The 15,716-nt window shown below is 59.7% G+C and overlaps 1 protein-coding gene across 1 annotated transcript in view; it reads left to right on the top strand.

The window, feature by feature from the left end:
- Window positions 1–653: 653 nt before the first annotated feature.
- Window positions 654–15,716, top strand: part of KIAA0930 (KIAA0930 ortholog) — a 37,039-nt gene continuing 21,976 nt past the window's right edge. Inside the window, exon 1 of the mRNA XM_020888298.2 lies at window positions 654–854. Coding sequence (XP_020743957.1) covers window positions 791–854 — 64 coding nt within the window. The 5' untranslated portion in view covers window positions 654–790. The remainder of the gene's footprint in view (window positions 855–15,716) is intronic.

The raw sequence follows: 15,716 nt of genomic DNA, 5'->3' as shown, positions 1-15,716 counted from the left end.
CACCCCGCCCCACCCCGTGAGACCTGTTTCTGGGGGAGGGGTGACCTCTTTCTGGGTTCTGAAGAGGAAGTTCCTAGCGGAAACCGGTCCTGAAAACAACTTGACTGAGGAGAGAAGGGTGACCACGGGGAGGGCAAGTGACAAACTCAGTCCCTCACGGGTCAGTGCGTAGTGGGTGGAACCGGCCGGGTAGGTCCCCCGCGGCAGGTCACAGGCGGGTGATCCGGGGCGTGGCCTGAGGCGGGGGGCGTGATCTGGGCGAGTCAGGGGTGGGGCCTGGGCTCCAGGGGCGGGGCCTTGGTGGTCAGGGGGCGGGGCCTGGAAGATGGTGGCAGGAGCTGGATGGCCGGGGTGTGGCCTGAGGGCGGGCAGGGGCGGTGCTGGAGGAGGGACCCGGGCGGCCTGGGGGCGGGGCCGGGCGGGGCCGGCGGCGGCCTGGAGGCGCGCAGGCGGTGTGTCAGCGACGCGGAGGTGCGCTGGTCTCGCCGGGCTCGGCGGGCGGCGACGGCGGCGGCGACGCGCACAAAGGCGGATTGTGGCTTCTCTGGTGCTGGCGGCGGGCGGCGCCGGGGCGGGGTCGGCGGGGCGCGCCCGGGGCCCCCGCGGGCACCGCGGCGCGGGCGATGAGTCGGGGCCCGGCATGGCCTCCGCGCGGCCGCCGGGCCGGGCCTGCGCCGCGGTGCCCGCGCCCGCGGGGCTCCGGGCCGGGCCGCCCGCCCTCCCTGCCGCCGTCGCCGTTTCCCCCGAGCCTGCGGGCGGCGCGGAGGCCGAAGAGCGCTCGCTGCAGCACATGCTGCGCGCCATAGCCGAGGAGCGCGGCCGCGTCAGCCTGCGCCGCGAGGTCTGCGGCCTCGGTGAGTGGGGCCGGGCGGGGGCGAGGCCGGGGCCGCGGCGGCGCCGGAGTGTCCGCGCGCGTCTCCGTCTCTGCGCTTGTCTCTGAGTCTCTGCGCGTCTGTCCCCGCGTGCGTCTCGGGGGGGCCCGCTGCGTGTCGTGCCCAGGTCCTCGCGTCCTGGTCGTTCCCGCGCCCCCGCGTCTTCGTCTCTGATCCTGGCCCCTGGAGCGGTCCGGCACGCTCGCGTGCCTGCGTGTCTGTCCCCCTCTGGCCGCCCATCCGGGGGTCGGCCCGTCTTTTCCCTCCCTCTCCTCTCCGTGGCTCCACCGGGCCCCTTCCGTCTCCGAGAAGCCGTCTCCGGGGCCTCCGAGCGGCGGCCGGCAGTGTAGACAGGGCAGGTCCCCGGCGCCCAAGCCCTTCCCAGAACTTCCGTGCCGCGGCAGGCAGTGTGGACAGGGAAGGGCCCGGGCGCGAGAAGCCCTCCCCGGGGCCTCCGTGCGGCGGCCGACAGTGTAGACAGGGCAGGTCCCCGGCGCCCGAAGCCCTCCCCGGGGCCTCCGTGCGGCGGCCGGCAGTGTAGACAGGGCAGGTCCCCGGCGCCCGAAGCCCTTCCCGGGGCCTCCGTGCAGCGGCCGGCAGTGTAGACAGGGCAGGTCCCCGGCGCCCGAAACCCTCCCCGGAGCTTCCATGCCGCGGCCGGCAGTGTGGACAGGGCTGGTCCCCGGCGCCCGAAGCCTTTGTCTCCCCGCGCGGCTCTGCGCCTTCGCTGTGATTGGGGACCTGTTGGACTGTGGGCCCCGAACCCACCCCTGGGCAGAGGGAGGGTGCGGTCGCCCCTCGGACTGTGACTCTGCTCTGCGGAGGCCCCGAGTCCTAGATCGGCCGGTGAGTGGGGGCAGGTGTGTCCCGTATTGTCTACAGGGAGCCGGGGGTGGGGGGCTGCAGGCAGGGGTGGGGTCTCCCGGCGCGGCTGGGTGTGAGGTAATGGCTCCTGGTGGATCGTGTTCGGACGAAGCGCGAGGAGCCCCCCACCCCACCCCATTGGGTGGGTTTTGCGGTTTTCTCTCTGCGAAGACCCCTCCCTTCCTCCTGCGGGAATGACTTCATTACCACGTTGTCACCCACCCCTCCTCCCCAGTCTAGGCTGGGGATTTCTGAGGGGGCCACGGCAGCTTTTGGAGAAGGGACTGTCCACCTTGGAGATTCTACAGCTCCGCCTTCATTCACCGTTGGGGAAACTGGGTCCCAAAAAGCCGATATATCCCCCACTCCTAACCCACCTGAGGTCACAAGGCTTCCAGACCCCCTCATCAGGCCACGCCCTGGAGGCCGGGATGAAGGCGGGGATCAATTTGCATCCTCCTTTTTGTGGGAGGCAGGCTACCCTGGAATGAAGCTTTGCTCACAGGTGGGGGTGAGGGTGAGGGTATCTACCAGGCAGAGCTGGATGAAGACATAGGTTTCTGTGGTCTCTTCTGAAAAGGTGTCACTAATGAGTTCTGAGTAGAAAGGGAAGGATCCTCATTCCTCCATTCAGCAAACATTCGTTGAGCACCTACTCTGTGCCGGGCTGCATGCCCGCCTGGCAGGCTGCTTGTCACCTGGCACAGAGTGAAATGGAAGGGGTCTGAGCGCCCATCTGCTCCAGGCCCCTCTGCCCTGTTTGCTCAGCCGCTCCTGCACCCCTCCCCACTCCCCTGCCGCCCGTTCCTACGTCCTCTGAGCGTCCTCTGCCCTGTCAGACGGTCCCTGCCCCAAAGGGCCTGCAGCGCCGCCCCATAAGAACAGTAATCGTTTGCCCTGGCACCTAGCGTTCACTGAGCACTCAGTATGTGCCAGGCGCTTTGTGCAGGCGCCCTCCATCTGATCCTGACTTTGCCCGAGAGGAGTGTGATCTCTGACCGACGGGGAGCCTGAGGTCCTGAGAGGCAAGGGACAAGCCCAGGGACAGCCTGCGAGGAAGTCTTACAGCTGGGGTTGACCGTGGTCAGGGTGACCCTGGTGCCCCCCCCCCCCCCCACCGGATAATCCCACCCAGGCCTCGTTGCACCTGCCGTTGTGCTGCATCTGGGGAGAACTGCGTGCGCTAGGCCAGGGGCACTGGCTGATGGCCACCCTGTTGCTGCGTCCCTCCTTCTCACCTCTGATTCCCCTTCACACACAAGGTCTCCCCATCCTACCACCCGCAGCCCCTCAGAACTCAGCCCCTGTGCTCCGGTGCTCTGCGCTTTTATCTCTGCTGTTTTCTGCTCCCGGGGCCACCTGCCGCGCACACTCACCGGCTCTATAGACAGCTACAGGTCTGGCTTTGGTCCTCAACGCTGATGCCGCCACCCAGGGACCCTTCCTCTGCCCCATCCTGCTGCCTGGACGCTCTTTGTACCAGGCTCATGTCCAGTGGGTCATCGGACTGCTGTGGCTCTGTGATGCTGTCTCCTCAGTTAGGAGGTGACCCCTCCAGGGCCTTGCCCGCATCTGGGTACCCCCCCACCCCCAGTGCCCAGCACGCAGCATGTGCAGAGCAGGTGCCCAATGCTCATTCAGCAAATGAAGGAAAGGATTACTTTCTGGACTGGGGAGTGAAGGGCGTGGGTGGCAAGGAAGTTAGGATCTTCAACTTGTAGAAGGGCTCATGTTGCCCATCTCTTGCAGTTTTCAGATGAGAGATGTGATGTTCAGAGAGGGGCAAGCTAAACAGTGACTTCATGCCCAGGCAGAGCTAGGATGGAACGACTGGCCTGAGCACCTGGGCGTGAGCCCAGAACGCCCTCCCCAAAGCACTTTGTTCATCCAGTTGCTCACATCATCCTCTTATCTCCACTTTGCAGCTGGGACAACCTGTTAGAGTTACGAATTAACTTAAATCTCCCAGATTGTTGTTGACTCAGCGCATAGGCTGTTCAGAACTGTGCCATGCCCTCTGAGGTTGCTTTGAAGGTATGCAGGAGCCTCTGGGGGAGACCCTTGAACCTGGATGAGGTGTTATTGTTTCTGAGTCAGTGTCTGTTTATGAGATGGGAGAAATTGACTACTCTCCCTTCCCCCAGCCCCGCCCTGGTCACTCTTCACATCATTGCTTGGCTGCTATGATGAAAGGCACCTTGGAGACCCAAACCTGATTTCTGAATCTTGTCCACTGTATCCTCTGCAGCGGAAGCATTTTTCTGAACACTCGCTCTGTGCCGGATGGGGGGATCAGCTTGGATCCCTCCCACATGGGGCAGGGGACAGGTGAGTGGGGAAAGAGAGCCAGGTACTCAGGTGAACTCTGTGGAATCAGCCAGGCCTCTGGTCACTCTGAGTGGGGCTTTGGTCTTTTATCTGCAGGAAACTGCCTGTGCTTCCAGGGAACAGGTGAGCCAAGCTGGCGGCCAGGGTAGCTTGTGCAGGGACCAAGAATCTCTGAGCTGGGAAGAGTGAGGTGGTCCAGTGCCCAGATGTTGTGTGATGCTGACATCTGGACCAAAGGTGGAGATAGCCTGATGCTTCCTCTTGGGGCTTGGGCTTTCTAATGGGCCCTGGACGTCAGCCCACACATGCTGTGTGGACAGGCTCCCTTTAACATGGGCATCATGCCACTGGCGTGTGGTCAAGTCATCCGGACACAACCTGGATGTGAGTTGTGGAGGGGTGCTGTGAGGGGAGGGGCCTCCTCACGCTGCTTTTTTTCGGTGCCCTGCCTAGGCTGAGTATTAGCTTTTATTTTTTTAATCTATTTTATTTTATTGGCTTTTTTTTTAATGGCCGAAGCCAGCCTATGGGATCTTAATTCCCCAGCCAGGAGTTGAACCCGCACCCTCGGCAGTGAAAGTGCAGAGTCCTAACCCCTGGACCACCAGGAAGTTCCCAGGGCTGAGCATTTTGGAGCTGCTTGTTCCTGGGCTCTCAGCGCAGTTTAGGTGGCCTAGGGAGTTTTCTCTTTCTCTGGAGTGCTGCGCGACCAAATGGAGTCTTTCCCTTTCACCATGTCCTTTTATCCTCAATATAATTCTCTTAAGGTTCAGTTCAGTTCAGTTCAGTTGCTCAGTCGTGTCCGACTCTTTGCAACCCCATGAATCTCAGCACGCCAGGCCTCCCTGTCCATCACCAACTCCCGGAGTTTACTCAAACTCATGCCCATCGAGTCAGTGATGCCATCCAGCCATCTCATCCTATGTCATCCCCTTCTCCTCCTGCCCCCAATCCCTCCCAGCTTCAGGGTCTTTTCCAACGAGTCAACTCTTTGCATGAGGTGGCCAAAGTACTGGAGTTTCAGCTTCAGCATCAGCCCTTCCAATGAACACCCAGGACTTATCTCCTTTAGGATGGACTGATTGGATCTCCTTGCAGGCCAAGGGACTCTCAAGAGTCTTCTCCAACACCATAGTTCAAAAGCATCAATTCTTTGGCACTCAGCTTTCTTCACAGTCCAACTCTCACATCCATACATGACCACTGGAAAAACCATAGCCTTGACCAGTCAGACCTTTGTTGGCAAAGTAATGTCTCTGCTTTTTAATATGCTGTCTAGGTTGGTCATAACTTTCCTTCCAAGGAGGAAGCGTGTTTTAATTTCATCCCTGCCGTCACCATCTGCAGTGGGGATTATCAAACTCCTGTTTGTCCTGGTGGAGAAACACAGGTGCAGAGAGGTAAAGTAACGTGCCCCAGTCCCGTGGTCAGTAAGCGGCAAAAGAATCTGCCTGAACCCCAGCCCTTAGCGGAGGTGAAGGCCCACACCTGTCCTCAGGTGCACGTGACCCGAGGTAGGCAGCTGCCTGCTGCCTGGTGGCCTGGGGGCGGGCCCAGGTCGAGGTGGGAGAGGTGGTGAGGGTCACAAAGAAGGTACCCCCCTCCGCTGATGGGGGCGGGGTGGGGCGGGGCCTCTGAGAGAGGGGCCTGAGGCGGGCAGGACTTGCCAGGCCGGAGTGGGAAGGCTTGAAGGGCGGCCGCGGGAGTTGAGGCCGGAGCGGCGTTTGGGGATCCCGGATGCCTGGCTGGGACTCAGGTGTTCCCGGGGCTGGCCTCAGGCCACTCTGTGGGTGTTGGACTTGAGGACCAGCCGGCACTTAGAGAAGCTGTCAGTCCTGGGGGTGGGGACTCAGCCCGTCTGCCATGTGCCGGCCCCACTGGGCCTTCACTTCTGTCTCCTGTGGAGGCTGCTTCTGCTGTCACGCCACTTGACAGAGGAGGAAATCGGGCTTCAGAGAGGAAAGTGACTCCCCCAGGGTCACGCAGCTGGGAGCTAGCAGAGCTGGGGTTCTCGGGGTTCCAGCCGAGGCCAGTCAGGCGCCAGGAGCCATCCTGCAGAGAGTTGGTGACATGGGGCCGTCAGAGGACTCAGGGAGCAGTTGCCTTCCTGCAGGTCTCGCCTCTGCGCCAGACACCTGCACCCACCACCGCCCCGTCGGGAGGTCCTTGCACGCTCCGCTGGGCCTCTGTCTGGCCGGTGCTGTCGTGTCAGGCAGGGGATGTCCGTGGGAGGCGTGGCTGGAGGGGAAGACCGTGGGGCCTGCGCCTGCCACCCTTTGGAGCCTCTGTATCCTCATGCGTGAAGTGGGGATGGCAGGGTCTGGAGGGTCGAGGGAATCGTCTGGGAAAGGACGGGCGGCATGGGGCCCCTAGGAGCTGCGGCAAGACTGGGCTCCACGCCGCCCCGGCATGGGCTGGCCCTCGGTGGCACAGACCTCTGGCTGTGGAGTGGGGGCGGGACCTGAGCTCCGCAGTTGATGGCTTTGCCGTGGCTGTGGCTGGTTTCCCGGGGGTCCCTGGGGCCCCCCCAGCGCCAGGGCTGGCTGAGTGTGTAGGGAGGAAGTGTGGCCGTTGGAATGGCAGAGGGCCTCTCTCGGTTCCTGCGCCTATTTTTAAGGCCTGTGGGTTCCGGCCTCCACCGTTTCTGGAGCTGGAGTGGCCCTGGGCGGCCGCCGGTGGGTCCTCTGTCAAGGTCGGGACGCTGCATCCTCTCAGAGAACTCCGAAGATGCGGGCCTTCACTCTCTAAGGAGACTGAGGCTCAGGGCTGCAGATGCTTGGCAGAGCCAGAGGGCGGTCAGCTGTGTTGGCACCCACCGCCGTCCCCTGCCCGGGGCGGAGTGCCTGCTCTGCCCCTGCCCCGAGGCCTCTCAGGCGGCGCACCCCCGCCTTGAGGCACTGATTCCTTATTTACGTCTGCCTCGGTACCAGCCAAGCCACCAGGCCGCTGAAGAGGAGCCCCGGGTGGGACACTTGTTAAAAACAACAACAAAAAACAGCCTCAGAAACCCCCAAACAAAACTTTTTTTCCCAATTAAAAAATGTTACATGCACAATATAGAAACTGGAAAATATAAGAGAATGGAAAAAAAAAATCACTCATAGTTCCAGTTACACAGAGGCACGTGGCGTCACCGGCTCAGTGGCCGTGAGTGTGAGCGGGCTCCGGGAGCTGGTGGTGGACAGGGCGGCCTGGCGTGCTGCAGGCCATGGGGTCGCAAAGAGTCGGACCCGACTGAGCGACTGAGCTCAACTGGACTGACACTATTAACTGCAAAGTCTCCATTTCCAAGCTTTTTAAAGGCCCTTAAGAGATACCTGACATTCTACACATAAAGTTTCTTCATCATGCTTTCTCACTTAAAATTCCTAAAACATTTTCCATGTTGTTCAGACTCGAAGCATTATTTAAATGACTGCAGGGTGGTTGAGTGGATGTGCCATAATTTACTTAATTGGTCTTGTCTTGTGGGAAACTTAGTTTGGATCCAGTTTTTCACTTCTATAAACAGCTTACCATAAGCCTCTTCATCTGTACGGAACTTTCTGCAAGTGGAGGATTTCTTTGGGCCTCCAACACGGGAGGCGGTTTCTTAGAGGTTCCTGCCTGACCCCCGAGGGCCAGCCTGAAGACATGCGTGGATAGGCAGGTGGCAGACAGATGTTTACCAAACTCACGGAGGACTTTCTGAATTGCTGGGGCCGAGTGCTCCCAGGGCAGATGGTAGTGGCAGGTGACGGTTTGTGCTGCCCCCACGTCCCGTCCAGCCCCTTCCCGGACCAGCCCAGACCCTCGCTGGGTCCCCAGCCCCCAGTGCCGACTGCCCTCGGCCATTGGACATGGTCTCCCCACCAGGGACCTGCCACTCAGCCTGGCCAGGCCTGGGCGGGGGTCAACCCTTCCCCGCCCCCGCCCCGGGCCATCCCTCACCCCCGCCTCGGGTCCCGCCTGGGCTGCACTGCATCCCAGTGGCTGCCACCCCTGACCACGTCTGCCGCTCACGCCCTGAAAGACTCCTCGAGGCAGCCAAGTCAGAGTGCAAGACCCTTTGTGACCTGGGCCCGCTCGCAGCTGTGCCCCCGGCTGTGTGAGTCTCCTGGGGGGTGGGGGGCTCTTCATGGGGAGCCTCACCTCTCACTTCCCGCCCTTTCCCGACCTCTGGAGGGGTCGGCTGCCCCTCTCCCCACCCTGTTCTTGGCACCTGTAGGGATGTCCGCCCCCAGGCCTGTGACCAGTCTTCTGTGTGGCCTCTTCCCTCACCTCCCCTGCAGGGCCACTGGGCTGGCTCCGGGGCCCCTGTGCCAGCTCATGGCAGAGCAGGCCCAGGGCAGGGGGCTGGGGGCAGTGAGGGGGTGGGGTGGGTGTGGGGGAGGGGAAGGCGGAGGAGGGATCGGTGGGGGGAGGGGTGTGCATGTATCTAGTGTATCTAGCAGTGGGGGAGGGGTCGGTGGCTTGGTGTCTGCTGAGTGAAGACAGCGGTCATTCTTAGGGCAGTCACGGTGTGGGGCGTCCTCCCCGGGCAGAGACAGAGCAGAGAAGGTTGAAGGGCTGAATGTTGTGTCACTTTGGGGAGGTCCCCGCTGTTCTCCGATCCCCCGGAGGAGTAGGACTGCTTACTGCACTGCGCCCACCTCAGGCAGACGTCGGCCTGCAGGCCTAGAGTGCAGAGAGGGTCACCGAGGCCTCCCGGGGCAGGTTTCGGCCCCGGGTCAGGCCCAGGGGGCCCCGTGGGGCTTGCTGCGGGAGAGCCCGTCCCCCGCCCAGCCCTCGCTTTCCTCTTGGGTGAAACGGGGAGGGGAGGTTGGCTGGACCACTGTCGACAGCCTGTGGTTCTGGGACACTTGGTCACCAGTGCACACGCCTCTAAAACTGAGCCACTGGCGGAAGCAGGCCGGTCCCCCTGTGCTTTGGGGAGCAGCGTGCCCCAAATGAGGGAAATGAGATTGGGATAAGCAGACGCAGGAGGAGCCACGCAGCCCACCCCAAGCTGGACATAAGAACCGGGCCCCCCACCACCCAGAGCTGCCGCTCCGAGCCCCCCCAGCTCGGCCTGCAGGTCTGTCCTTCTGATCCCCGGCATGTGGAGGCTGGCGCTGCCTCAGGTGGTCCCCAAGGCTGTGCCCCTTCCAGGAGGTGGCGCCCTGGGTTTCAGGCTCTCCCCTGACCTGCGGAGTAGGGAGCTGCCCCCCGAGCGGGGCTGGTCAGCTCCTGGGAGTCCTCGTCCCACCCCGGCTCCCTGCAGCAGACCCCGAGGAGTCAGGGGGTTAGCCTAGAGGCTGACCAGAGAGGCCGTGCAGGGAGCAGGAGTCGTCCCAGCGGGGCTCTGTGTCAGGAGCCCCTCTCCAAGTCTGGGGAGGCCGCTTCCCTCCCCAGAGCAGCCACTGCTCCATCACTGTGAGCCCAGCCCTGGGTCGTCTCCATAGCAGCCCCCTGGTGAAGGGGGTGTCACCCCTGCTGGCGGACGAAGGTGGTGGGGCTCAGAGAGGCCCTTGGTCAGGGTCCCAAGTAGTCCGTGCGGGTTCTGCACCCAGGCCTCCTGGAGGCTGTGACTGTGCCTGTCACACGTGGACATCCATTTCTCCAAAGGCATTTGTGCCTTTTCTTCCCCGTGGCCCCACCCTGGTCTAGTGTATAAAGAAGAACCTGGCTGCTGCTTTTCACAGCGAAGGACCTCTTAGAAGAAGTGAGAGTGAAGGAGGGAAATGAAAGAGGAGGACGGCCTGGGAGGGGGCATTCCTGGGGAGGAAGCCACGGGGCTGAGGGCTGGCTGGAATTGCACAAGGCCACCCATCCCCCCAGACCCTGAGGAGGAGGAGAAATGAGAGGAGCCGCCCCTGGGGGAGGGGAAGGGGGTGGTGTGTTTGGGGGGAACTCTGTGGGCGACATTGAAGGTAGAGCATCTGAAGCGCCCGTGTCTGTTGACTCTGCCCAGGGCCTGGAAGAGGGTGGTGGCCAGGCCTCGAGTCCTAGCTTCCCCCAGCGGGTCATCAGCTTTGCGTCCTGACACATTGGAAGTGCTTAGTAAACCTCAGCCTGCACCCTGAAGCCTGCAGGAGCAGCTGCTGGGGCGCGGCCGTGAGCAGGGCAGTCCTTCTGCTGGGCTCCCTGGGTGGGCTGGCCCAGCTGAGCCGGGTCCCCAGCCCCGAGCCTGGTTTGTGGGCAGGGGTGGGCTCCCACATGGCCTGGGATTACTGGGTGGCACCACTGCTGGGGCATAGCTGTGAGCCTCTTGTGGGGCTGGCGTGGGCTTCTAGGATCCCGCCATGTGCCTCGTGCTGTGTGACGCGGCGGGACAGGGGCGGGAGGAGGCGGGATGGTGACCAGGGCAGGTCCCAGGTGACCTCCAGCCGGGCGGGCGGGCGAGAGCTGGGGCGGCCAGGCCGCGGCCCCTGTCTGGGCTGGGCAACGTGCGTGGGTGTCCACGGAAGGTCAGTCAGGAGAACGGCCCCTCCTCGCCCTGGAGGCCAGTTCATGTGCTGGACAAAGCAGTGAGTCGGGAGTTGGCTTAAGGCCACGTCGGTGCTGGCGATGTGGGGTTTGAACGGGGAGCTACAGTTTTGGCCCGATGAGCACGCAGGCAGGCTCGAAGCCATCTGGGAGCGGTTAGTGGGGAGCGAGCTGGCCGCAGTCCCCTGACGGTGGCCGCAGGACTGCGGGGTTTGCACGCACTGCTGTCTGGGAGAATCCAGACGAGTGCTTTTGGGAACTGTGGGGGCCATGGGAACTCGAGTTCCCCCCATGAAAGTGACCTTGAGGTTGGGCCTGGGTTTCTCCTCACTGCACCTGGGCCTCAGGCGATGCCCAGCATGGGGCAGGTCTGGGTGGGGGCCGAGCCCGACCTGGAGCTGGCCAGTGGGGATCGGGGCCTCCCTGGGGGGGCCCCGGGGTGTAGAAGCCCTTGGAGGATTTCTCAGCACTGCACACACCATGGGAAGGGACGGTGGCCTTGGGCTGGGTTTCAAAGCCGACGTGGTGTGTCCGAGTGAGCCGGAAGCCAGACTGTGTCACAGCCACACGGCCGTTGGCTCAGCGTGGCTGACTCCCTGTCTGGGCCCGGCCCTGTGCTGGGGGCTCGGCCTCTCTGCCAGCGAGCTGCCGGCTCACGGTGCGGGGACACACGGGTGTTAGTGTGACGCGGTCCTACCCAGGGCCGAGCGCACGGCTGAGCGCTGGGCTGTGGTTGGCCTTGCCCCTGCCAGCAGGGTGACCTCAGACAGGGGAGTCACACCTGCAGCCTCCACCTCCTCCTCAGTGGAGTGAAGACACCAACAGGGGCTTTAACTGAGTGTTAGTAGCTGAACCGGTCAAGACACATATGCTCTGAGCTTCTGATGACTTTACAACGCCTCCAGTGTACGCGTGTATGTAGGATGCTCCCATCACCTGCCTGGTGAAAACCTAATACTGAAACCGCAGCTGAGCCCAGAGCCAGCACTTGCTGGTGGCGGCTGCCTGTCTCTCCTCACCGTCTCCTTTTGCACAACATCTGGGTAGAAATATGGCTCTGACTTCCGCTCCTCGTCTTCTGGGGTCCATTCCTCAGCACGCGAAGTTTTCCCCGTGGTTTTGTTTGTATTTTTTTTTTTTGGTTGGTGTGGGGGCATTTGTTTTATTTTTCTTTTGTATGTGATTTTCAATGATGTGCTTGCCCAGCTAACCCTTGAATTGCACTTTTAAAATAAATACTTGTAACAGTGAAGACATTTTTTGATCTTTTGAAGATCACGTGCAGTAAAGTGGCTTACGTGGGTCAGGGGAGGTGCATGGTGGGGGATGCAGATGGTAGGGACAGGCCCCCCGGAGGTGATGGCAAGCTGACCTGCATAAGGCAGGTTGGACTGGGCTCCAGAAGACACTCCATGGTGAGGGGAGCGGTGGCCTGGGGATGCGTAGGGTGTTCAGTCAGGGAAGAAGGTGCAGGGGGTGGCTGGAGCGTGGGGGACCACACCGCCCTCTGGAAGGGGTTCTCTGGAGGGCCTGGCTCCTCTGGGGAGGGCAGCTGGACTTTTCCTGGAGAAGCGAGGAGCCAGGCAGGGGATGGCTCTCCTGGTCAGGCCCCTGAGCATTGCTGAAATCCCGAGCTTCCCTTGGGCTGCAGCAGGGGACCGGCCTGGCCCGTGGGGTGGCTCACGTGGGGCCCGTCTGACCAGCTCTCCATCCAAGTGCCTCATCGGGGCAGCCCCGGGCCTCCCAGCCCCGGGCCTCCCTGGGCAGCTGCTTTGTCTTCTCTGCCCTGGGGGAGGGAGCATGGAGAGCCACGAGTTGATGAAAGGCCTATTGAGGGGCCACAGAAGCCTATTCATTCTGCCCTGGCTGCCCTGGACTCTCCCCAAAGAGGCCAGTTGACCCCCCAGCCTTTGGGAGGGGCTGGGCTGAGCTGGGGCCGCCCCCGAGCCAGGCAGCTCTCAGGAGGCCTCATGCGGGGCCCTTGGGCAGGCTGGACAGCCGGCATCCACAGGCGCGGGTCACACCTGGCCCCTTCCTCCTCTCATCTCAGACCCTTCGGGGCCCCCAGTCCTCTGAGGATCAGCACAGAGCCCCACCCTGCCAGAGGTCGCGTGAGGTCACGTCCTCCCCAGCCCTGGCTCCCACTGGCCTCCCGGCCCTTGGCCCCTTCCCCTGTCCCGTCCTCTCTCCAGGAGGGCCTTGAATGCGGTTCCCCACCCCCCGAACCTCCCCTCCTCAGGGCGCGCTCCCTGACGCCCTGGCCGGGTGCGGCTCTGTGCTGCAGGCTCGGGGGGGGGCTCAGCCTGCCCTCCCCACCTTCCCGACACCGCTGTCCTGAAAGCGACAGGCGTCCCTTCATGGGAGCGCCGAAGAGCTCCAGGGCCGCAGTCCTGTGTCTCAGCGCGGAGGAGAATTCAGAGCGCAGAGTGGCTGATGAGAACGGGTTTACTGGGATAGGACACTTGTGAGGCTTGCGAGTAGGCAGGTGAGAAATGCCAGACCCTGAGAGCGCAGTGGGCTACACCTGCCTGTGAAGTGTCAGCCTCTCGGTCTGTCCGACTCTCTGCGACCCCGTGGACTGTAGCCCGCCAGGCTCCTCTGTCCATGGGATCCTCCAGGCAGGAACACGAGTGGGCTACCATTCCCTTCTCCAGGGGTTCTTCCCCACCCAGGGACTGAACCCAGGTCTCCCACATTGCAGGCGGATTCTTTACCATCTGAACCACTAGGGAAGCCCCACAGTTCTATCATCAAAGGAGAAAGTGGGGAGGGGGAGAAGACCTTCTATGTCTTTCTTGCGTAGACCTCATGCTTCCATTGCCAGCTTCTCCTCCAGGCTGGGCAGGGGAGTTTCCTTGTCCCTGCATGGTCAAGCCAGGTCCACAAATGGTGGTTTTTCACGTGTGCAGAGAGCATGTCCTTGGGATGGTTAACTCACTGAGCTCATCGGACAGGCGTAGGTCTCGCGCCACCTCTGTTTCATTGTTCTGGGTCTTGTCGCGTGCTTCTGCCGCGTGGTTTGGTTGCTGGGGAAGCCTGCTTGGTTCTGTGGTTAAGCAAGCGTGCTTTCTCAAGTAATGATTAACTTCCAGAGGTCTCCCATATTTTTTCTACTTACAGTCAGTCCTGTAGTGGGACTGACTGTTTAATTACCTATTTTGTCCCTTCATTCTGTCCCTATGATTGCCCCCTCCGGGTGTTTTATCCTTTTATGCTTAAAAGGGGGTGAGGGTGATGGTCCTTCAGTCGTTAGCTACTTCCCGCTGAGATGGGGCAGAGGCCTGCCTGGGGAAGGAGCAAACAGCTGGCTTATGGTCCCGTCTCTGCTAGGAGAACTGCCAGTCGGCGTCACTCTGGTTAGCATCATGCTTTTCTGTCTCTCAGAAGTTAAGCATTGGAGAATGAGCCTATAAAAAGATGTATATGAAAAGAAACACAGCAGTAAACATCAGAAAAGGCATTAAAAGAGATTATAATCATGATTTTGAAGGTCCAAACCATTTTTTAACCCCGGTAGTTTCCAAATCCGGAAGGGGGTCACTTAAGGCCTCAATTTGTTTGTTTTTACTTAGGCCCAGAATCTCAGTGTTTTATATTTCAGAGTCTGTTGAGTGTTTTATTTCAGTTATAGGCTTAATCTGTTCCTTTTTTTTTTTTCCTGTTAATAACATTTGGTGATGAGGGTCGCTTACTTGTCCCTTGAGAGCGTGGCCCCTAATTTAGTAAACAAGTATGTTCCTTTTGTTAAAGAAATAGGACAATCAGGCACAAAGAGAAAGCAGTGTAGAAACAACCGGCCTCGCTGTTACAGAAAAGAGGTCCCAGGAAAGTGTGCCCCTGTCTCTCCTCAGACTCCCGTTTCGTGTTTCCTGTGGCTGTTAAGGTTTTCTCTCATTTGGGTTGAAACCAAGGAGGCTGCGCCGGTGTCTGTGAGAAATTCTGTCAAGTGGCCCGCCCATTTCAGTGGCCACTGAGGCCCAGCCTCAGTTACACAGATGTGATCTCTGGGTGGAGCCACTTCTGGCTTTGGGCCCCATCAGTCTTCTGATTGTGAAGCTGCCATGACCGATGACCAAGGCATTCCCTCTGTCAACGCCCTGTCGACCTCTGGTCAGGGAACTCGATCCCGTGAGCCGCAACTAAAGATGCCGTGTGCCACAGCGAGGACCAGAGGTCCCGCAGGCTGCAGCTGAGACCTGCCACAGCCACATAAATAAATATATTTTTAAAAAGCCATTTATATCTCCCTTTGCCTTTCCATTCTGTTTCATTTTATTCTGCATCATATGAAACTTACTTGTTAAGAGACTTAACCCTCATTTAAGAGCTCCGGTAATTTTTCCAGCGTGGTGTTTGTCTTTGCCTTTATTTATGGTGTGTAGGACTTTTTGTTTTCTATAGAAATTTTTTATGTAGTTTGATTTATCTACCATTTTTTTTATTCTTTTTTTTTTTTTTACTATCATTCTTTTCTTTGACAGCCTTTGTGTTCTACTTACAAGGGCTTTTCTCTTTCCAGGAGAATCAAAAAAACTCATGCTTGGTTTATTTCATTTTCTTATGATTTTACTTTTAGCATCAGAAGTGTTTCTATTTCCAAAATTGGTTTTGGCCTGAGCAGGGGCTCAGCCTCATTCTCTTTCCTCAGCTGGCCTGTCTTTCCAAGACCATCTGTTGAAGAACCAGCTTTATCCTACTGACTAAAAGGACAAATCTTTATGTGAACTAAATTACTGTGTGTTTTCATTCTGGTTTTGTGCTTTCTCTTCTGTTCTATTGATCATTCTAATTGTGCATCAGCACCACCTTGCTTTCCTTAATCACTCAGTTCATCTCCTTCACTTAATTAGCCAATATTTATTGTTTCCTACAAGTCAAATACTGTTCTAGGAGCTAAGTGTATAGCAGTGAACAAAACAAGGAGGGGAGGTGCTCTGTTAAGACCAGATGGGTCCTAGTAAGGCAGGTGCTGGCACTCGAGGGCCCCAGGCCAGCTCCAGCCTGCTGCCCGTTGTTGTGAGGGAACTTCTTGGCACATCGCCATGCCTATTTCTTTATGTAGTGCCGTGGGTGATCTTGTAGTTGAGACAGGACCATATGGTGTGCAGAGCCTAAACTATTTTCTGTCTGGACCTTAATAGAAAAAGGTTGCTGGCTGCTGTACTTCGAAAGGACTGAAAGCAAAGGAAACAGATAAAATAGATA

Source organism: Odocoileus virginianus, chromosome 23, assembly GCF_023699985.2.
Source record: "Odocoileus virginianus isolate 20LAN1187 ecotype Illinois chromosome 23, Ovbor_1.2, whole genome shotgun sequence".
Classification (NCBI taxonomy): domain Eukaryota; kingdom Metazoa; phylum Chordata; class Mammalia; order Artiodactyla; family Cervidae; genus Odocoileus; species Odocoileus virginianus.
Note: the sequence above shows the minus strand (reverse complement) of the source record. Positions and strands in the feature narration are given on the sequence as shown.